General features: G+C 45.8%; 1 protein-coding gene across 1 annotated transcript in view; it reads right to left on the bottom strand.

Annotated features, from left to right (window-relative positions):
• Positions 1–18,104, bottom strand: part of LOC142557723 (acid sphingomyelinase-like phosphodiesterase 3b) — a 32,717-nt gene that overhangs the window by 6,757 nt on the left and 7,856 nt on the right. Inside the window, exons 4-6 of the mRNA XM_075669769.1 lie at positions 11,114–11,274; positions 9,250–9,442; positions 6,092–6,288 (exon numbers count right to left, since the gene is read on the bottom strand). Coding sequence (XP_075525884.1) covers positions 6,092–6,288; positions 9,250–9,442; positions 11,114–11,274 — 551 coding nt within the window. The remainder of the gene's footprint in view (positions 1–6,091; positions 6,289–9,249; positions 9,443–11,113; positions 11,275–18,104) is intronic.

An 18,104-nucleotide genomic window follows, 5' to 3' on the forward strand; every position in this document is an offset into this window, starting at 1 on the left:
TTCCAGGAAAACATTATGGTTGCATAAGCTGCAGTTGCAGGGTAGCGCGAGAAGCAGTCACGGATCTTTGAATGCTATCGCGTTCCACTCTTAAAGGCAAAACTCAAGAGTCCTCCAACTTTTCTTCTTTTCACTTCAGGCGATATAGTATAGTGTGTATGGCAGAAAAGCACTCGCAACTTGGAGGAATAATGGCAATGAGCAGCGCAAGACAAGGTGAGGACAACGATGAAAACAGTACAGGGGCTATCGCTCTGTAATGAATCATTACCTACTAGTAGCTAGGCTGTCAGTTCTATTGCCTAGGGCCTTGACATGTATTAATCCATGTACTTTATTACGGCACTACCCAAAAGCATGAGGGAAGAGACAATACATATATATACGGCCAAACACCTCTATAACGAAGTGCTTGAAACCTCCAAAATTATCCGTTATACAAATCACTTCTTTATAAAGATTGCGCATCATACTGCTTGTAAGAACACTGACACAGCACATCCAGTAGAAGGAAATCCTTATTTACTAGAGATTCAAGAGATGGTTAGTGAAACAAGTAGCTAATAATCTATTGCACACTTCTGTTGACAGTATGTGCGACTGCAGCTAACCCAGAAGGAAATGCTGGCAGGTGCTCAATGAAGTTTACATCATTTTATTAACTCCCAATCGAATAGTTCCAAACACTCCTCTGCAGCAGAGGTTCCATCAATTTGCTTCCATTTGTAGTTCACGGAGTTTACCGGTATTGGGTTTCTATGGCGAGCTCATACAGCTCAGTTTATTTAGCACCGCTGTTGCTACTACAGTCTTGCGTTTTTTTTTGTGCTGGCTAACAGTATTGCCATTTCATTGTTTCTATTACATCCTTACACACACTGGTGCCCCTCTTCAAAGTGTTCATCCATTCGGTCCACGGGGCTTTTCTTTTTGCGTCAGGGATGGAATGCAGAGTACATGATGACACCAATCCCTACAAGCATTCATTGTAAAACTATAAATCGGCAGTCAATGACACCTAAATTCTTTCCATGTACACGCAAATTTATTGCAATTGTCTTCGCTGTAAAGGTGTTCACAATACATATGAAACGTGGCAATTCGGCAGGGACATACAGAATCCTCTTTATGCAGGTACAGTAATTCCTCGTTATAACAAAGTCAGCGGGACAGCGAAAAAATTTGTTATAAGCGGAAATTCGATATAAGCGACCACTCGAGAAAACCTAAAGGAGTCGAGCTTTAATTGTGCCACAACTGCGAGGAAGTGAAAATACAATGTATTCAGTGAAGTAAAACATTATTCAGGTGCAAAAAAAGGCAGTGAGCTTTGGCTGTTTCAAGTTCTTATCAGGCGCGAGCAACCCCTGCGCTCCAATTTGACCAAGCATTGCACAAGGTCATGGTCGCAGCCCATGCATTCAACCTTATTTCACAGCAGGCGTAGGCACACCCGTGTGTGGCACCATAGTTGTCATTTTACGTGGCTCTTCATCCTCATGGGGTCACCGACAGTGTCAATTATCTCTGCATCCGTCACTGGGGCGACACGGGAGCAGCAGCGTCAGCGAATGCGAATGTGTCAAAGTTGCCTTCTACCTCTTGGCCAGCAATTTTATGAACAGCCTTGTACAGATCGCTGCAAGTCCGGTCATCATCAGGCTGGTCATCATCAGCGTCGCTGACGATGGCGCGGGAAAGGCTGGCATGCACAAAGCAGTTGGCGACCTTCGAAGGTGCAAGTTCTTTCCATAAAAAGGTAACACTGTCGTTTTTTGAACTGCTTAAGCCAGCCATAGCTGCACTTGAAATCTTTATGGCCCATTTGATTTGGAGGGCGAGAGCTTCGGCTTTTGCAGTAAGTACAGATCCATGTACAAGAGATTTGCACTCCTTCAGCCACTGTAGAAGTGCATCTTCCACTTCGGGGGTATTTCGAATCACGATTCCTCTTTTCCTTCACCGAGAAGCTCTTTTCAATGCCATCCAGCACCGCTTCCTTGTTTTTCAATACAGTTGATAAAGTAGATGGCGGTATGCCGAATTCCCTCGCAAGGTCAGCTTTCTGCTCCAAAGTCAGACACTTTCACCGGGAGACTGACGGAGCCATTTATCACTGTAGACCACAAAAGCACATGCAAGGCATGCCTAACGAAGCACTCCGAATAACACAATCACATGGCCTGCAGTATGGATCCAAATGCATGCACCGTCAGCGCCAAAGTGACTGAGCACGGCGGGCGACACAGACGACAGAAGCTTCAAAATGTCGTCAGAGCATCTTGCTTTCCTCATCAGTGCGCGCTGGTGATGGCAACGGTTGCAATGGCAGGCTTGGCGTTGGCTTCACGTGTAGTGGAAGAAAGCCGATCGTAGTTGTGGAGACCAAGAAGTAGGAACCGCGAAAGGGCACCTGTTGGTGGAAGATTGTGCTCGGGAGGGCAGGCCGGAAGAGGGCAGCTTTAAGGAGCAGCAACGTCGAAACTGGCAGCGAGGAGGCGAGTGAGAGAAGTGATTGACGTCCAAACGGTTTGCAGACTGGAGAGCAAATGACGAGGGGAAGGCAGTGGCCGCTTTTAAAGGGGGGGTGCGGAGGCCATGGAAGACTACGAAAATATTGCGCTGGAAAGCACTGCAAACGCCATGGCTCACGTCTGTGGTTGTGTTTGTTGTGCTCGAAAAATGGTTAGCCGCTTATTGTGGGCACGCAGCGCAATTGTGAAAACTGAATGGTTTTGCCATAGGGGCTTTACATGATCACTGGGCAATTCTTTCCTGAGGTGTACAGCTGTGAAGTTAGCAAAACGAGAGTTTTTCGGTAAGATGTTGTCGATGGCACTGCGCTAGTTCTACAGTTCGAGTGTCGGTGTTCGCGCACTGTCGCGTCCATGTCATTGACGAATGTCTAAGAACAACATTCAACCATGCAATTAGACCGTTCGTCTAAAGTTGGACGGCACGAACAGAGCATGACTGGCTCTAGAAAATCGCCGGGGAAACATCAGCTTGACCTGACCCGCCGCCATGTTGACGGCCTGACTCACTGCTGGCGACACTCGGATTTCTCGTGCTTTTGGCAAGTTATTGGTCGATTTGCACCGTCAAAAGTGAAACGAAACTAGGGGTGGCGTTTTATTGCGATGCAAGCGATTATTGTGATCGGTGAGCAAATTTCTAGATTGGCTTCCCCAAAGTCGTCTTCCCGATTTGTTAACATAGCTCCTTGTGTCAAACATGGCAGTTATAATCGGAGGGACATTTCTTTTGTGCGTTTCAGCACATTTCAGCGCCAGAAGTGCTTTTTGAGGAGTAAAACTTTGCTTATCACGCACCCCATGGAATGCTACAGCGTAAGTCTGCCTGTGGTCTTTTGGCCACTTTCCGGCATCAAAGGGACCGTGGTTTTCTAGCATCGTAAAGCATCAGGAAAACTTTATTTTCGTGTGGATGTTATCACGGGGCACACCAGCGATGCAACTGTGATGGAGATTAACGGTTCGGGCACGCTGCACCATGGAATTGACAGCTTCCGTTCGCTCCGCAATAAACAGCTCGGAGCACTCAGCACTCGCTTGGTGCCCGTTACTAGGCAGTCATCGGTCGTGAGTTTGGTGCTTTTGTGTCCTGTTCTGTGCCTGCGTGAAACTAATTCATCAACGGTATTAATTTGACACTGCATGTGCAAGAGGGCCAACACTCAGTGGTGGCAATTCCTCCACTCACCAGTTTGCTCTAAGCGAGTCAAGCTCTCCGTGCGCATCGAGTAATGCGGCTTAAAATGCATGCGTTTGAGTCGGGACTGAACGAAATTCGAAATAAAGTTGATATGTCGATTAAAGCTATTTTGTTATAATGAGGAAACACTGTAATTTCGTTGTAAAGGCATACGACTGTATGCACAAGAACAGTTCCAAATATAAAAAACTGCATGCAAAAAAAAAGATACGTAACCACATAAAAAATACAATGCTGATTTGGTACAAATGTGAAACAGATAGACAAAATTTTGCTTAGGTACAGAGAATGCGACATACATATACAAAAATTACATCAGTTGGTAGGGTTGATATACGTTGACTATTGGGTACCATTTGTAAATTTACACAAGGAAAACAGGGAACTTATTCAAAATTAGCAGTTAGGTACACATAGAATTTCTCATGGTCAGTGCAGTAAACAATGTGGTTGGGAAGTACACTTCAAAAGACTGTTGGATCAGAGAAGAAATGTCCATTTTTTCAATTTTTTTTTTACTCACTGTCAATGAATCAGGCACCACCGTGCAGCCGTTATGCTCTAGATTTGCCGATTGGCGCAATAGATGACAAGGGAGGAAGAATAAAAATCCAAGGACACCTGAGCACTTCTTACGAGTTGTGAATGTGAAAGCATTAATGTCCACTTAATTAATGTCCAGTGGGGGTGAGATAGAACAATACGGACTGCGTGCCGGCTTCCAAGAGCGAGAGTGAAGGTGACGTGACGTTGCAGCGATGCCCTCTGCCCTCACGCAACACTTGGTGTGCTAACGTGGCAGCAGGCATTCCCTTTTGCCAGCTCCGCTCTGTCGAGGCAAGCTCATGACGTGGCATCACAGCCAATGTGAATTCATGTGCTGTTACATTGCTCCAGTCGAAAGATACCGGCTTTTCCGTACAATGGGCCACTTGATGCTTTCGCATCAAAAAATAAAATGAACTGTTACAAAATGTAGCCCTTAGTCACAGTTTGGACTGCATAAACATAACTTAGCTTCATGGAGGCTGTGATGCTGGTGAAAGAACTGTAGATTCAAAGTTTCAAAGCCTTGACCACACACACACTTTTTTTTTTTTGCCTCGCATGCTGCTCTAGATGACAATGGTGAAACACGAAATGACCCATTCATACATACTAGTACACACACACAGTGCCTGGTTGAGGTTGATGTCCTAGAAGAAGGCTAAGAGCTCCTACATTGAGCGTGAAGGACTGCCAGCACTTTTCCAAGCTTTAAGTAGTGTTCACACTACTTGAACTACTACTACTACTTAAACACTACTAAGGGCTAAACTGTTTTTCACAATACTGATCGGGTGGGGCCTTTAAACAGAGGTGCACATTTCTGTCCAATGTTTTCGGCTGGGTGTAACCCGCATGACTGCTTTGAATCAAAATAGCAAACAATATTGTTCTTGCAGTACATTTACTTGTTCGCGCACATGCATCACGCACCAGGTGCCTGTCTAGTCTTCACCCCTGCCACAGCTGCTCAAGCTCAGTTCGGCAGCACACTCGCGGATACAGTTGTGACCTGTGCCACCCATGGCATTAGATATGCTCGTGACTTTTAACGTTTTTCACAACAATGTCCGAAGGCACCACCTCCACATGCTCAGAATAAAAGGGGAGACAAGCAATGGTGTTGCTTTCTTTTTTTCATTGTATCTTTCTTGTTTTTCAAAATTTCTGCTATGTTATGGGTGTAGCTCTAGCAGAAGTGTGGCCATTACTAGAGTTTATATGGTAGATTGTGCAGCTCAAGAGAGCTACCACATAAACTTAGAGCACGTTTCAGAATAGCTCCGAGGCGACAAAGTACACACAGGCGCATAACATTTGGATAAAGGACAAAAAATTGAACTAGTTGGTCACATTTCTCTTCAAAATTTTTTTCAGCACAATGCAGACAGATACAGCAGAAAAGCCCACACAGGCACCACTGTTGATGTGTGCTTAGCTTTTCTCTGTCTTTCTCGCACTTAAAATTTTTGGAAGATGCTAACCTGCAATTCAAATCATCGCACACATTGCTTACATACTGTAGTCCGCTCAGCAAGTGGAAGATACATTTTGATACTGCTGATTGGTTGGTTGGTTAAGATGATTATAACAGGCAGTGTTAGCCTAGCAGTCTGGGCAGATATTGCTAATCAGCCTAAGTATGACGTACGAAAAGGTGCCACAACTGTAAAGGTGATTTCCCAGCCAAAAGACTTGGGAATCAATCGCCAAATAAGAAGAAAGAATTCCATCAAACAGCAACTACCCAAGGCCCACCTAACAAAACATTAATAATGCATCAACTCTGACAATGTAGCAGGCAACTCACCTGAGAAGCAGCAGCAGCATTGGCCTTGTCAAGGTTCAGGTAGTAGACGCTGTAGTCGAGGAGTTCTCCAGTTGAGCGGCGATACGTGTAGAGTCGTACACAGGGATTTGTGGGCGCCGAGAGGCTACGGTACACTGGATCCTTGCTGCCCCAGGGTGTAACTGACCCAGCCAAATGCATTGAGCTGACCGGTGAACCTGCAAGTGTGCCACTGTCTCAGATTGCCTCTTGCAGACCCTTTCACTGTTTGCAAGAAAGGTTTCCAGATCCTGCGACCTCGGGAAATGCCAGTGGCCTTCAAGAGGTGCTAAACTGTTCTTGTGACCTTACTTCCTGCATGTGCCTAAGAGCTGGGCTATGCGGAACAAACATCGCTGGTGCGCTTCAAGCAGCAAAAGACATGCCAGCACGACACAGAGTTTTTGTTGGCTTGAGCTGCATTGCTACATAAAGTGAAAAGAGGCAGATGCCATTGCACATCCTTTACATTGCTGCGAGTGTGACCAGACTGACTAAAGGCATTTAGTAAGTGCACAAAGCTGCTATTTATAAGATTTTGGTTTAACGATAGACAAATAATTTCTAAGAAGTCTTATAGATTTAAGGCTATCCCTATCCTTTTCAATGTGCTCTCAAAAGGGCACTAAAAAGAAAAATAGGCTGAGCTGCACTACTAAGTACATCACACTTCTGTAATGCCAAAAAAAAAAAACTAATCTGACAGTGAGAGTGGCTGGGGAGGCACAAAATATGCCAAAATGAAAGCGCACCTGCAAACATGTAAAATTTGACCCCCTCAGGCATGAATTATAATGGACTGTCTACAAAGTGTAAAATATATACAAATTTATATCAAGGCACTCCACACTCTGCTGCAAGAAAGACAAAGTGGTAGGATAATACTTAGTGCATTTTCTCATGAGTAACCATAACTAGAGAGCAATTAATTATCTATTTATTTCTCAGTCAGCTGTGTTCCATTTCTGGAATAAAAGAAAGATAAATCACAGGTTTGAAGCATATTTGCGATTTTATTATTAACTGCATACATTAGGAACAAAGAAACATTATTCTTTCTACATTGCTGCTAGAATGGGCTACGTTGAACATCCCATCAAACATGTTAATACCCTCAGTAGATTGGTCGTTTGTAGCAGTACAAAGCACATGGTAAATAAAATCTTGCCCCATCGAGCATGCAGGGGCTCAATTCACCTGAAACTCAATGTCTGCTGCTTTTTCTTGGCCACTACACAACAGAACCGGCAAAAACAAGAAGCACCCACAAATGTGGACCAACGCATAACGGGGTTTAAACCTTAGCAAGTTTAGTAAGTTTCTACTGATCCAACGAAGCCCAAAATATGAAAAAATGCCCTTTAAAAATCCATGAAGTCACACTGACACATCAGCACTGTAGTTTCAGAGCAAAATTTTTAAAAGTAATGTTCGGCCTTTATTTTCTATTAAGGAAAAAAGAGTTTTGAAAGTATACTTAATCTGTCTAAACTGATCAGGAGACAGACCTAGCATTGGTTGTGGCCTGCATTGGAGTCTTGTTGATTGGCACAATCTGTCTCACTTCGAAGGTTATCTGTGGATGTTCCATCAAGATTCCGTGCCTGCCCACAGCATTAAGGCATTTCAGCAACAGTGCAGCCAACAGTTTCCAAACCTTATTAGCCCACAAGGGCGGCCTTGTTGTTCGCCCAACGTAAATCCACTCAACTCTTCTATGTTGCCTGGGCTTGAGAGCAGGGCCTGTGCTACTCCCCATAAAAATTCAGATAGCCTGCAGCATGTCCTTCCAAAAGTGTGGGATGAAATCAACGACCGATACCTCCCTTCTACAGTGGATGCATTCTTGAAGCATCTGAAGGTCTGCACCAAGGCAAAAGAGCAAAGTTCAGCTTTTTGAACTTTGACCATTTTTTGTAGTCCTCAGAGTTTAAAGAAATTGTTGGTTAAGTTTCACGTCTATATCTCAATTCTTGTTGTTTTGACAATGAATATAAAAGGTACAAGGCCTTTTTACTAGCCACCCAGTAGTTGTACCAATTAAATATGAGGCCACACATTTTTGACAACATGACAGTCTCTACCTTACAAAACCTGTACTTAGGCAGTAGTCATGAATTCCTGCTTGTGTCAACACAAAGTATTCTACAAGGTTACACACGACATTGTTACGAGAAGCAAGGTAAGAGGCGTACGTCTATTCACAGATGGCTTTTAATGACGGAGCCAACATGCATCTTCTTGTATTCTCCTTGTCTAGCCAAACGTTCACTCTTCCTTGAAAAAAAGAAAGTACTTATTCATGTAAATAATGTTCTTACTCATTGAGCATATTAAATATGTACTTGGTTGACCTGTACAGTTGCCGAATGATTTTCCGGACTCCGAAAATTTGGACATGCTCGATTATTCGGTCTGCTTCGCGGCACCGCCATTCTCCCCATAGACCATAATGTATAACAACTGCCGAAAGTTCGGACACCTTGCAACCCCTCATCTGATTTTTCTGACACTCCTTGAGCCAACTCAATCGAGAGCACGCTCACTGACTCTGACCAGTGCATGGTTAGACTTGCTAAATGCCATTTTTGTTTTGAACGGAGCCTCCTTGCTGCCCCACGAAGTGGCGCTACTGCAAATCCCCGCTCAGCATCATCGTTTCTGCCTGGTTCGATAAGAGTGGCTACAGCAGTTCCAGTCTCAGCTTAGTAAGCCATGTCACGACAATCCAGCAGCTGAGTTGTTTCTACATCCACGATGCCGCGAGTAGGCCACGTTTTTGCTTGTGCGACTGGTGGCGGCGTGGTGGTGTTTGCATTGTGTGTTGCGTCGAGGTTGCGGTGATCTAACGCGGCATACGGAAACATCGCATCAAGTGTCTAATGGCGCCGACAGTGCCTGCACAGACTGCGCTGGGGAATGCCGGCAAGCGGGTGCCGGGAGGCCTAGGATTTATCGCCTTCCGTTGTGCTCCCTACTGATGCCGAAAATGTTCTCCCGAGACCTGCGCAGTGGTTGCATGGCGATTCCGGACACTGTCTCATTTGACAGCTTCACAGGTCACTAAAGGGTCAAAAATTGGGTCACTAAAGGATACCGCAATCAAGAAAGGGTAATATGACAGTAACAAAAGCACTTGCCATTTTTGTCTGAAAGGAGGATAAATGCATTCATGTGCTGGTGGCCAAAGAACTGTCCTGCCACAACGTCCTTGTACTGTGCAATCAGGTCCTGGTACCGGTCATTGATGTCTTCAAAGAAAACTATGGATGCAGGCTGACCAACAAGGGAGCGGCTAAAGTAGCCCGGACCAATGTGACCCGATATGAACACCTGTCAAGACAGAGGCAGCAGGAAATTGTGTCAATTACTCCTTAAATACTAAGGCATTATCTGCTTGCTGCTGAGTCAAAGGAATTCCCGCTACCTGAAAGAGCTTCATACTGAAAACAGCACAAAATTTTTGTAAATTGACCCAAGTCAGTGTTTCTTTTCTATAATACTCTGCTATTGTCTGTGCTTTTTCTCTTGTAAGTAATATAAATATTAACACCTGGCTGCCTGCTCTGCTGAAGAAGAACCATGAACTAAATACTCCCAAGAGTCTGCACGTTCAATTTTATTTGCAAAAAGCAGGGAAAATGAACTGTTTTAGCCACAAATTTTGTACAAAAATGAGCCACTCTGATAGATTTTTCCTGAGTGCGATCATTTCCATTGAACTTTTAGAAATTCATCACTGATATAACTAGAACATTCTCAGTAGATGCCATGAGGTGCAAATCAGGAGATTTGACAGTACTGCACTGAGTCCTGAAATCAAGAACTGGTACTCAAGGTTCTAAATATTTCTTGAGTAAAGATGTACTGTTGTATACTCTGCTGAAAAAAATCCTCTGTTAAGCTGAAGGACAATTCTTTAGTTGTTCACAATACCTGTGCACTTCTACTAAGATGAATAGATTTCCAAGGTGACTTCGTGCTCTCTTCAAAGAGGATGCACCGTATGCCAAACAGTCTACGCTCGTTACGACGGACCCATGTACAACAGACTTTCGGATATGACGGACCATATTTCAGCCTTAGCTTGTTCTACCTATTTTATTAATGCAACAAAGTTCGCTTTTAATGGATCGCCCTACAACAGACTATCGGCTACAGTGGACGAAATTAGCGGCGACATTTTTCAATATCGAGCGTATAAAAAGTACTATTGCTGTGTCAACACAGGCTGACAACTGACTTGTGAGGGCCAGCCGATGATCGCAGCACGATATAGTGGGCATGAGAGAGGAAGGCGGGGTGGAAACACGCCGTCTTTCATGCGCGAGGACGGGGTGAAGGCAAGAGAGAGGGTGTTCTATTCCGGCAGATGCTGCTTACGGCCACTGTACCTTGAAAGCAATCTGTGATGTGAACAAAGTGAGCCCAGTGCCTGTAGCTTCGTATGCGCCATGCTTTCGACGTTTAGTGTAAGTTGAAGCGAGAGACAAAATGAAGGTCAATTCGCTCGCTGCAGCTGCGACGCTTATCTTGCTTAATTTGCTATCGCAATCGATGCTTCGCCTTTCGGGTGAAACTGCTACTTTTTTGTTTGTTTTCTACTTTGGATGTTGGTCAATCACTCTGCAATAAAGCTGTTAGACATTGCAATGAAAGTTACGGGGCGTTTTGGATATTACGGCTTCGGATGAAACGGATGTTCTTTGTCGGATTATCAAGATCAGTTGTAACGAGAGTCGACTGTACTTTACACTAATATGAAGAGGCCTCAAAAACTAGTCTTGAAAAATGAGGTGGTCCTTCACAGGCAATAGTGCCTTTTGTGCTCTCATTCATCTGTCCATAAAAAAAATTATTCTCACAGATACGTTTCTCCTATCTAGTAAGCATAGCAATAATGTGATGAGATCTATGGGAAATGTGAGACTAGGTAAAAATGCATGCATATGTGACAAGAGCAGTGAAACCAGCCCCCTCATTTGTGAAAGCCCTTAATAACACCTTCTCTCCCTGGTGTTGGGCGTCATGCAGCTGGTCTCGCAGCCAGGCCATTTGAGGGTCACTGGGTCCCGGTTGCTCGCCCTTGTTCGAAGAGTACCACAGAACCGAGTTTAGGCACACCAGCCGAATGCCCTTGGACAGCTGCCGACTATAGTAGCCACCTGTACAAAGGACATGCACACTTTTGTGACAGTTACCACATGCGGAATTATGTTCCCATGAAGCAAGCAATATCGCGTTTGCTTTTGTACAGCCTTAACTTAAGATAATAATAATTTGAGAAGCTTTCATGTAATTCTGAATATTTTGAATGAGCGAGGTTCCTAGTATGTCTGATAAAAAGTTTATTAATTAAAATTAGATTCTGAAGTTTTACATGCCAAAACCATCATGTGAGTATGAGGCATGCCACAGTGGGAGACACTGGATTAATAGAGTGTTTTAGTTGAGCGTGTTTACACTCCACTAAGCAGCTAAGGGGAGCGGAAGCGTGAATGCGCATGCGCCATCCACTTAGCTGTAAGCGGGCTAGCAGAGCGAGGAACATGGTCCGCTTAGAAGCTGCCTGAGTGGAGCGTGCTGCGCAGCGGTTTGGCTAGCGTTGGCGCCAGAAAGGATTGGATTGGATGCTGAAAGCAAGCGCGCTGGCTATAACATGGCGTTCCCCAAGATGACGCTTTATTTTCCATTGAATAAAATGGACTGGTAACGCATTACAAATGCACGTCTAGATACTTCATGGAGAAATAAGTTATATATACACATATATACATTTTAGTGCATAAGAGTGATCAATAGGTGTTTCTATTTTCTTTCATTACCCTGAATTTAGCCAGGGGGAGCTGCAACTACGAAAGGTCTGCTCCGCTGTGCTAAACGTATAACTAAAACGTGAAAATCGCCCGCTTCTCCGCTGTGACTTAGCGGGGCAGATCGGGGCGGATCGTACCATAAAGATGCTCAACTAAAACACTAACTTTGACCAGCTGGAGTTCTTTAATGTGCACCTAAATCTAAGTATAAATGAGCATTTTACAGCGAAACTGTATATGGCTAGGGTTCAGTGTATTTTTCCTGTGCATCAGCAAAAACTATCATCATCAATGGCTAATACCCCCATAAGCACTCATACCCCTATAAGGAAGCAAAAAATGCTATGGCTCATGTAAGGCAGAGCCTACAAGCACTCAGCAAAGTGAAGCAAACAGTGCTTACATTCTTTCTAATCACGCATACAACACAGAGAACAGCATGTCGAACACTGTCTTTATCAATGGCTCCTACCCCCAGAAGCCACGGCTCATACCCCCATAAGCAAAAAACACAACGGCTCATAGCCCTGTGAGGTTCATAGCTACAAAATGTATGCACATTTTTCTTCTTGACTACACAAGAGGGCAATTTCAGCGGCTGTGGGGATGGATATCTGTGCCATACAAATGAAATATGAAATTGTGATATCCATTGTGCCTATATATCCAGGCACACCCAAGTGTGATATCCACGCACTTTTCATGGGTTAGCCACGATGACACTACCCCTGTGTTTGAGACTTCAATGTGGACATTTGAAAACCAGACAAGAAATGGTTCACTCAGTTTGTGCTAGAAAAGTTTGGTTTGGAGTGCCACACCAATCCAAGTCACTCAACTACTGAACAGCTGTATATAAAATTAACTCTGACTAAGATTCTGTCTAAGGTTGTAATCAAACCAATCGGTGTATATGACAGTAATCACAAAGCTATTGTCACTGCCATTACCAAATAATGAAAATAAATACATTTACCCTTGTCTAACCCTTGTTAGATACGGGACCGTTTCCTGAGCCTCCTTCGAGTTCACCAGACCACATCGAATCGCGCCACAGCTAATTAAGGAGCGCAGAAGCACGGATACCACATTCCCAAGGCGCGGCACGTGCAAACGAGTTGGCATCCCCCACCTCGTGTGCCGCAGGTGGAGCTATTCACTGCTTGACTCTTCCCGAAAATGAAGCGAGAGCCTGGCACTGTTCCAGGCAACTTGGGTCCAAGAGGCAAGTCGGGTGTAATGCACCGTGAAAACCTGGTAGCGTCGCCCCCACCCGCCTATTGTGACGGCGCATTGCAAGTCAGCAAGGCAAGACCGCAGGGAGAAGTATGCCCTCGGACAATTGGGGACCAAGCAGCGACTCTCTTCGCCGGGTGTGACACCATCGCACAGGCACCTACCACTGGCCGAAAATGACGACACCTGAGCGGGCTCGCCGATTGGCCGAAAATGGCGTCACCTGAGCGGGCTCTCCCACTGGCCGAACGTGACGTGTCTTCAAGACACCGAAGGGCTTAAAAAGACACAGACCGAGAGCATTCCTTGATTCATCTCTTTTGAGCTTCTTGCCACGGGCCGCAGCGTCCGAGTTGCTGCCGGCAACTCGTCAGTCATACAGTCATACAGTCGTAATGACTGTATGACTGTTAATTTCTTGGTCGTCTCACTGTAAATAATGTAAATAAACCCTCCCAAGTTTTTCATCCCGATGTCCTCCTCAACTCTTACAACTGGTTGCCAGCGGTGGGATCGCCTCCAAATGCAACAACTGGTGGCAGCGCTACGGATCAACCTTCGTCGAGAGAAATCCTGAGGAACCCGGAACAGCGAAAAAGAGCCTTCGTCCAAAGGAGTCGCGAGGAACCGGGAAGAGCGAAGAAGAGAGAGCCTTCGTCAAAAGAGGTCCTAAGAAACTTGGAACCGCGAAGAAGAGAGAGCCTTCATCCAAAGTAGTCCTGAGGAACTGGAAGTAGCGAAGAAGAGCGAGCCTTCGACCCAGGGAGTCCTGAGGAACCAGGAACAGCGGACCAATGAACCAGATGGCAGCGTGCTGCAACCGTAAGTGAGCGCGTGGTTTTTTTGCTTTTGATTCGCCAGACTCAAATGTTGTGTGTTCATTTTGATAGTTCTAGGAATCGGGAATTTGTTGCATTGTATGTTTGCACAAATTAATTAAGGAAAACAGTTCTAACCACTAGTCGGGGCAGCTCCCATGGATCTTAGAAGGTTGACGAAGTTAGACTTGTTGTTGGTGTGCAACGATTTGGGAGTTGAGGCGGACAAACAGATGGAAAAGCCAGCTATCATAAAGGCGATTAAAGATAGTGGCAATGATGATAAAAGCATTCAAATTGCTTGGGAGGTGATACAAGAACCATGGGAGCGTGAACGTCATGAACGTAAGATTGAGCGTAAGCGTCAAGAACGCGAGAATGAACGTGAACGTGAGTATCAACGTGAGCGTGAGCAAAAGTACGAGAGAGAGAAGGCAGCATTGAGAAAAGAGATACAATATTGTGAGCAGTTAAAGTCACAGATACAACGGCTGTCTGAAAATTCTGTAGGCAGTACAGAGCACAAGAATGAGGAAGTGTCTAGCAGATTTTCGCCAAAAGCCGACGAAAGAAGTATTGCCTGTGAGATTAGTGGCACCTTCATAGCTGAAGGGAAAAGGCTAGCTGCTAATGATGCCGTAGTGGCAACAGAGGCCGTTAAAGGCCGTAGTGAAAGCGACAAGGTGCTGTGCCAACAGAGGACTGTAGAGACAGCTAGGCCAGCTGTGAATGAACTGGCACAGTCACCACGCGTGTGCGTCGCATGTAACATTAGCGAGGTAGTTAGCAAAGTACAGAGTACTGCTGACCCGACAGACGCGAGCACCCCTGTCGAGTCAGATCTGCGTGCCGAAGTGAAGTGCCAGCTGGACGATGCAGTTGAGGGTAATTCTCAGGATTGCGAGCTCCGTAGCTCAAGAGAATACAACTGCATTGTTCAGGGATCGGTGCAGCTCTCCGCCAGTCTAGGTAGCCTAGATAGGGATGATTCAGTTATTAATCATTCGGACTGTGCGCGTGAGACAGCGATCGATACCGACGGGCTGTGTGCCGATGCACAGCGTGAGCTGGGCAATGCAGTAGAGGGCAGTTCGCAAGAGTGCGAGTTGCATAACTCGAGTAAAGCCTGCTGCATTGTTCAAGAGTCGGTTGAGCTGTCCGCCAGTCGAGGCAGAGAGAGTGTTGATTTAAACGAAAATCAATCAGACTGTGTGGGTAAGAGACCGATCCGGGCCAATGAGATGTGTAACGGCCAGCACGAGGCACCAGAAGACGACATGAAAGAGAATTCAAAGAGAAAGCGCCTCAGAAAGAAGCGCCGTAAAGATCGGAATGCGGTGGCTAATGTAGCGAAGCCAAAGACGGCGACAGGCACGAAAAGGCAGGGCGCGGAAAAAAGAAAGGTGCGGTCGTTACTGACGAAGTTGACGCATCAAGCATGTTCAAGCCACCAGTCAAAAAAAGACCAAGAAGCATGTTCTGCACGGACGCGGACAAAGGGCACGGGGCAGTTAAATTCCTCATCGTTCTGTCGTTCTTTTCGAAGCTCAGCGTGTAGTACAAAGAAGCGCAAGGTGGCAAGACGAGACCAGGTGGGGAGTAGCGACGCGGTCAATCGAGGTCGTGGTGAAGGCGGGGCGCCAGGACGCAAATTGGCAGGGGACTGTAACATCTTGGGGGAGCTGATAGTGAGTCAGCCCTTTTGTTGTTCCTCGGTAGCCAGAGTAGCTTTCGGACCGCGACCACCTCGGGTACGGCTCAAAGTATGAGTCAGACATAAGCATTTGGAACAGGAGGCCAAGAGAGCTTCCGTGGAAGTAAAGCATGTTGTTTTGTTTTATTTTGGAGCACTCGGATAATTTTCGCGATTTAATTTTCTTTCAATATGTAAAAGTATGAGCTTTGTTTGCGTTTTTGGTTTTAGAAGCTCGAGATTTGAAAGACGCATTTTTTTGTAAACATGCAGTATCGCGAGGTGTTCATTAATGAGTAGATAGGCTTTCTTTTTTTGTGTGTGAGTAACCTGAGTGTCAAGGTTATCGGTGAGAAGCCTATCATAGCGTGCGTGTGTTTTAGTTAACCTTCTTTTCTTTATAAGCGTTTTTTTATTTTCTAAGGTTAACCACGTAGGTTTTCAGTAAGTGCACCATTTGCACTGAGAAGCGTTCTTAGTTCCATTAGTGCGTGTCCTGTGTGGACGTAAGGAAGCAGATTTATGACTGGGTTGCTCGTGTGTGTTGAGGGCAGCCGTACTCTGTCTTCTTTAGTGAGCGTGCGTAGAACTAGTTATTAGCAGACACATATTTTTAAGGGCTCTGCGCAGTGCGTAAGTTACGCAAGTGTAGTTGTTAGTTTAAGGTACGTGTCCTGTATGGACTAGAGGAAGACACGTGAGTAGGCGTAATGAAAAGTTTGCCTACAACACAAGTACGCGTTCTGATTAGTGAACACAAGGCTAGCACGCTTGTGATCACGTACTTGTGAAGATAGCCACACGGTTCAGTGGCAACAGTACGTGCGATAAGTACGCCACTGCGATAGGTTGGAAACATGCTGTTCGTGTAGCTAGGCCACTTAAGTTATGTTCGGCTGTTTTCATTGTTTGTTTGCAACGGCAACGACCCATTGTTTTGCTACAACAATGACACTCTGGTCTTGTCGGCATTCGGGGAGAAATGGATAGCGGTGTGGAAAGGTGGTTGGAACTGCTTTGTCAAAATTGGGGAAATAAAAGGTCAGGGTTCATTTTGACTCAGTAATAGCCTGGCGAGTCAGGGGTGAAGAGCCTGCGCTTACATGTGGTGCAGTGCTGTGTTGTTTTGTTTGTTTGACATATGTTCTCCAGGGCCCAGGATCCCGAAGTTCGTCAAACGAGGCTCGACACCAGTACCCTGCAGGTTCTTTCAGCGTTCCTCATGGCCAGCGAATTGATTTCACCGGCCATTCTGAACTTCCGGGGCGAGGACGAGCTGTTAGATACGAGACCGTTTCCTGAGCCTCCTTCGAGTTCACCAGACCACATCGAATCATGCCACAGCTAATTAAGGAGCGCAGAAGCACGGATACCACATTCCTGAGGCGCGGCACGTGCAAACGAGTTGGCGTCCCCCACCTCGTGTGCCGCAGGTGGAGCTATTCACTGCTTGACTCTTCCCGAAAGTGAAGCGAGAGCCTGGCACTGTTCCAGGTAACTTGGGTCCAAGAGGCAAGACGGGTGTAATGCACCGTGAAAACCTATTAGCGTCGCCTCCACCCGCCTATTGTGACGGCGCATTGCAAGTCAGCAAGGCAAGACTGCAGGGAGAAGTAATCCCTCGGACAATTGGGGACCAAGCAGCGACTCTCTTCGCCGGGTGTGACACCATCGCACAGGCACCTACCATTGGCCGAAAATGACGACACCTGAGCAGGCTCGCCGATTGGCCGAAAATGGCGTCACCTGAGCGGGCTCTCCCATTGGCCGAACGTGACGTGTCTTCGAGACACCGAAGGGCTTAAAAAGACACAAACCGAGAGCATTCCTTGATTCATCTCTTTCGAGCTTCTTGCCACGGGCCGCAGCGTCCGAATTGCTGCCGGCCCGTAATGACTGTATGACTGTTAATTTCTTGGTCGTCTCACTGCAAATAATGTAAATAAACCTCCAAGTCTTCATCCTGATGTCATCCTCAACTCTTACACCCTGTGTGATGTGCTACAGCTTCGCTGGTCATCCACTTTCACAGAGTGGAATGGCTCCTCACTTTTTTGCCTTTTGGCCCCATCGAATTCATTGCAGCCGGGATTGAGCCTATGACAATGCAATGCTCAGCAGTGCAACACCACAGCCACTAAGTTACAGCCGCTGGTTAAAAAGAAAAAGACACCTTTGATAAGCAAATACAGCTATAAGTCAATATGTTGAACACTGACTTAACTATCACATAAAGCAGTACCTAGTTGACACATTCCCGTTACGTACGTTTTCCCAGCGCCAACGTTCACAATTGAGAACAAACAAAAAATGACCCAATAGAGCTGCGCTCACTTTTACCGGTTCATACGTTCCCGGAAAAAAACGATTTTTCGGCACCAACGTTCAGCACGTCGCCAAACTGCGACCTTATCATACGTTTTCCAGCAGCT

Source organism: Dermacentor variabilis, chromosome 9, assembly GCF_050947875.1.
Source record: "Dermacentor variabilis isolate Ectoservices chromosome 9, ASM5094787v1, whole genome shotgun sequence".
Classification (NCBI taxonomy): Eukaryota; Metazoa; Arthropoda; class Arachnida; order Ixodida; family Ixodidae; genus Dermacentor; species Dermacentor variabilis.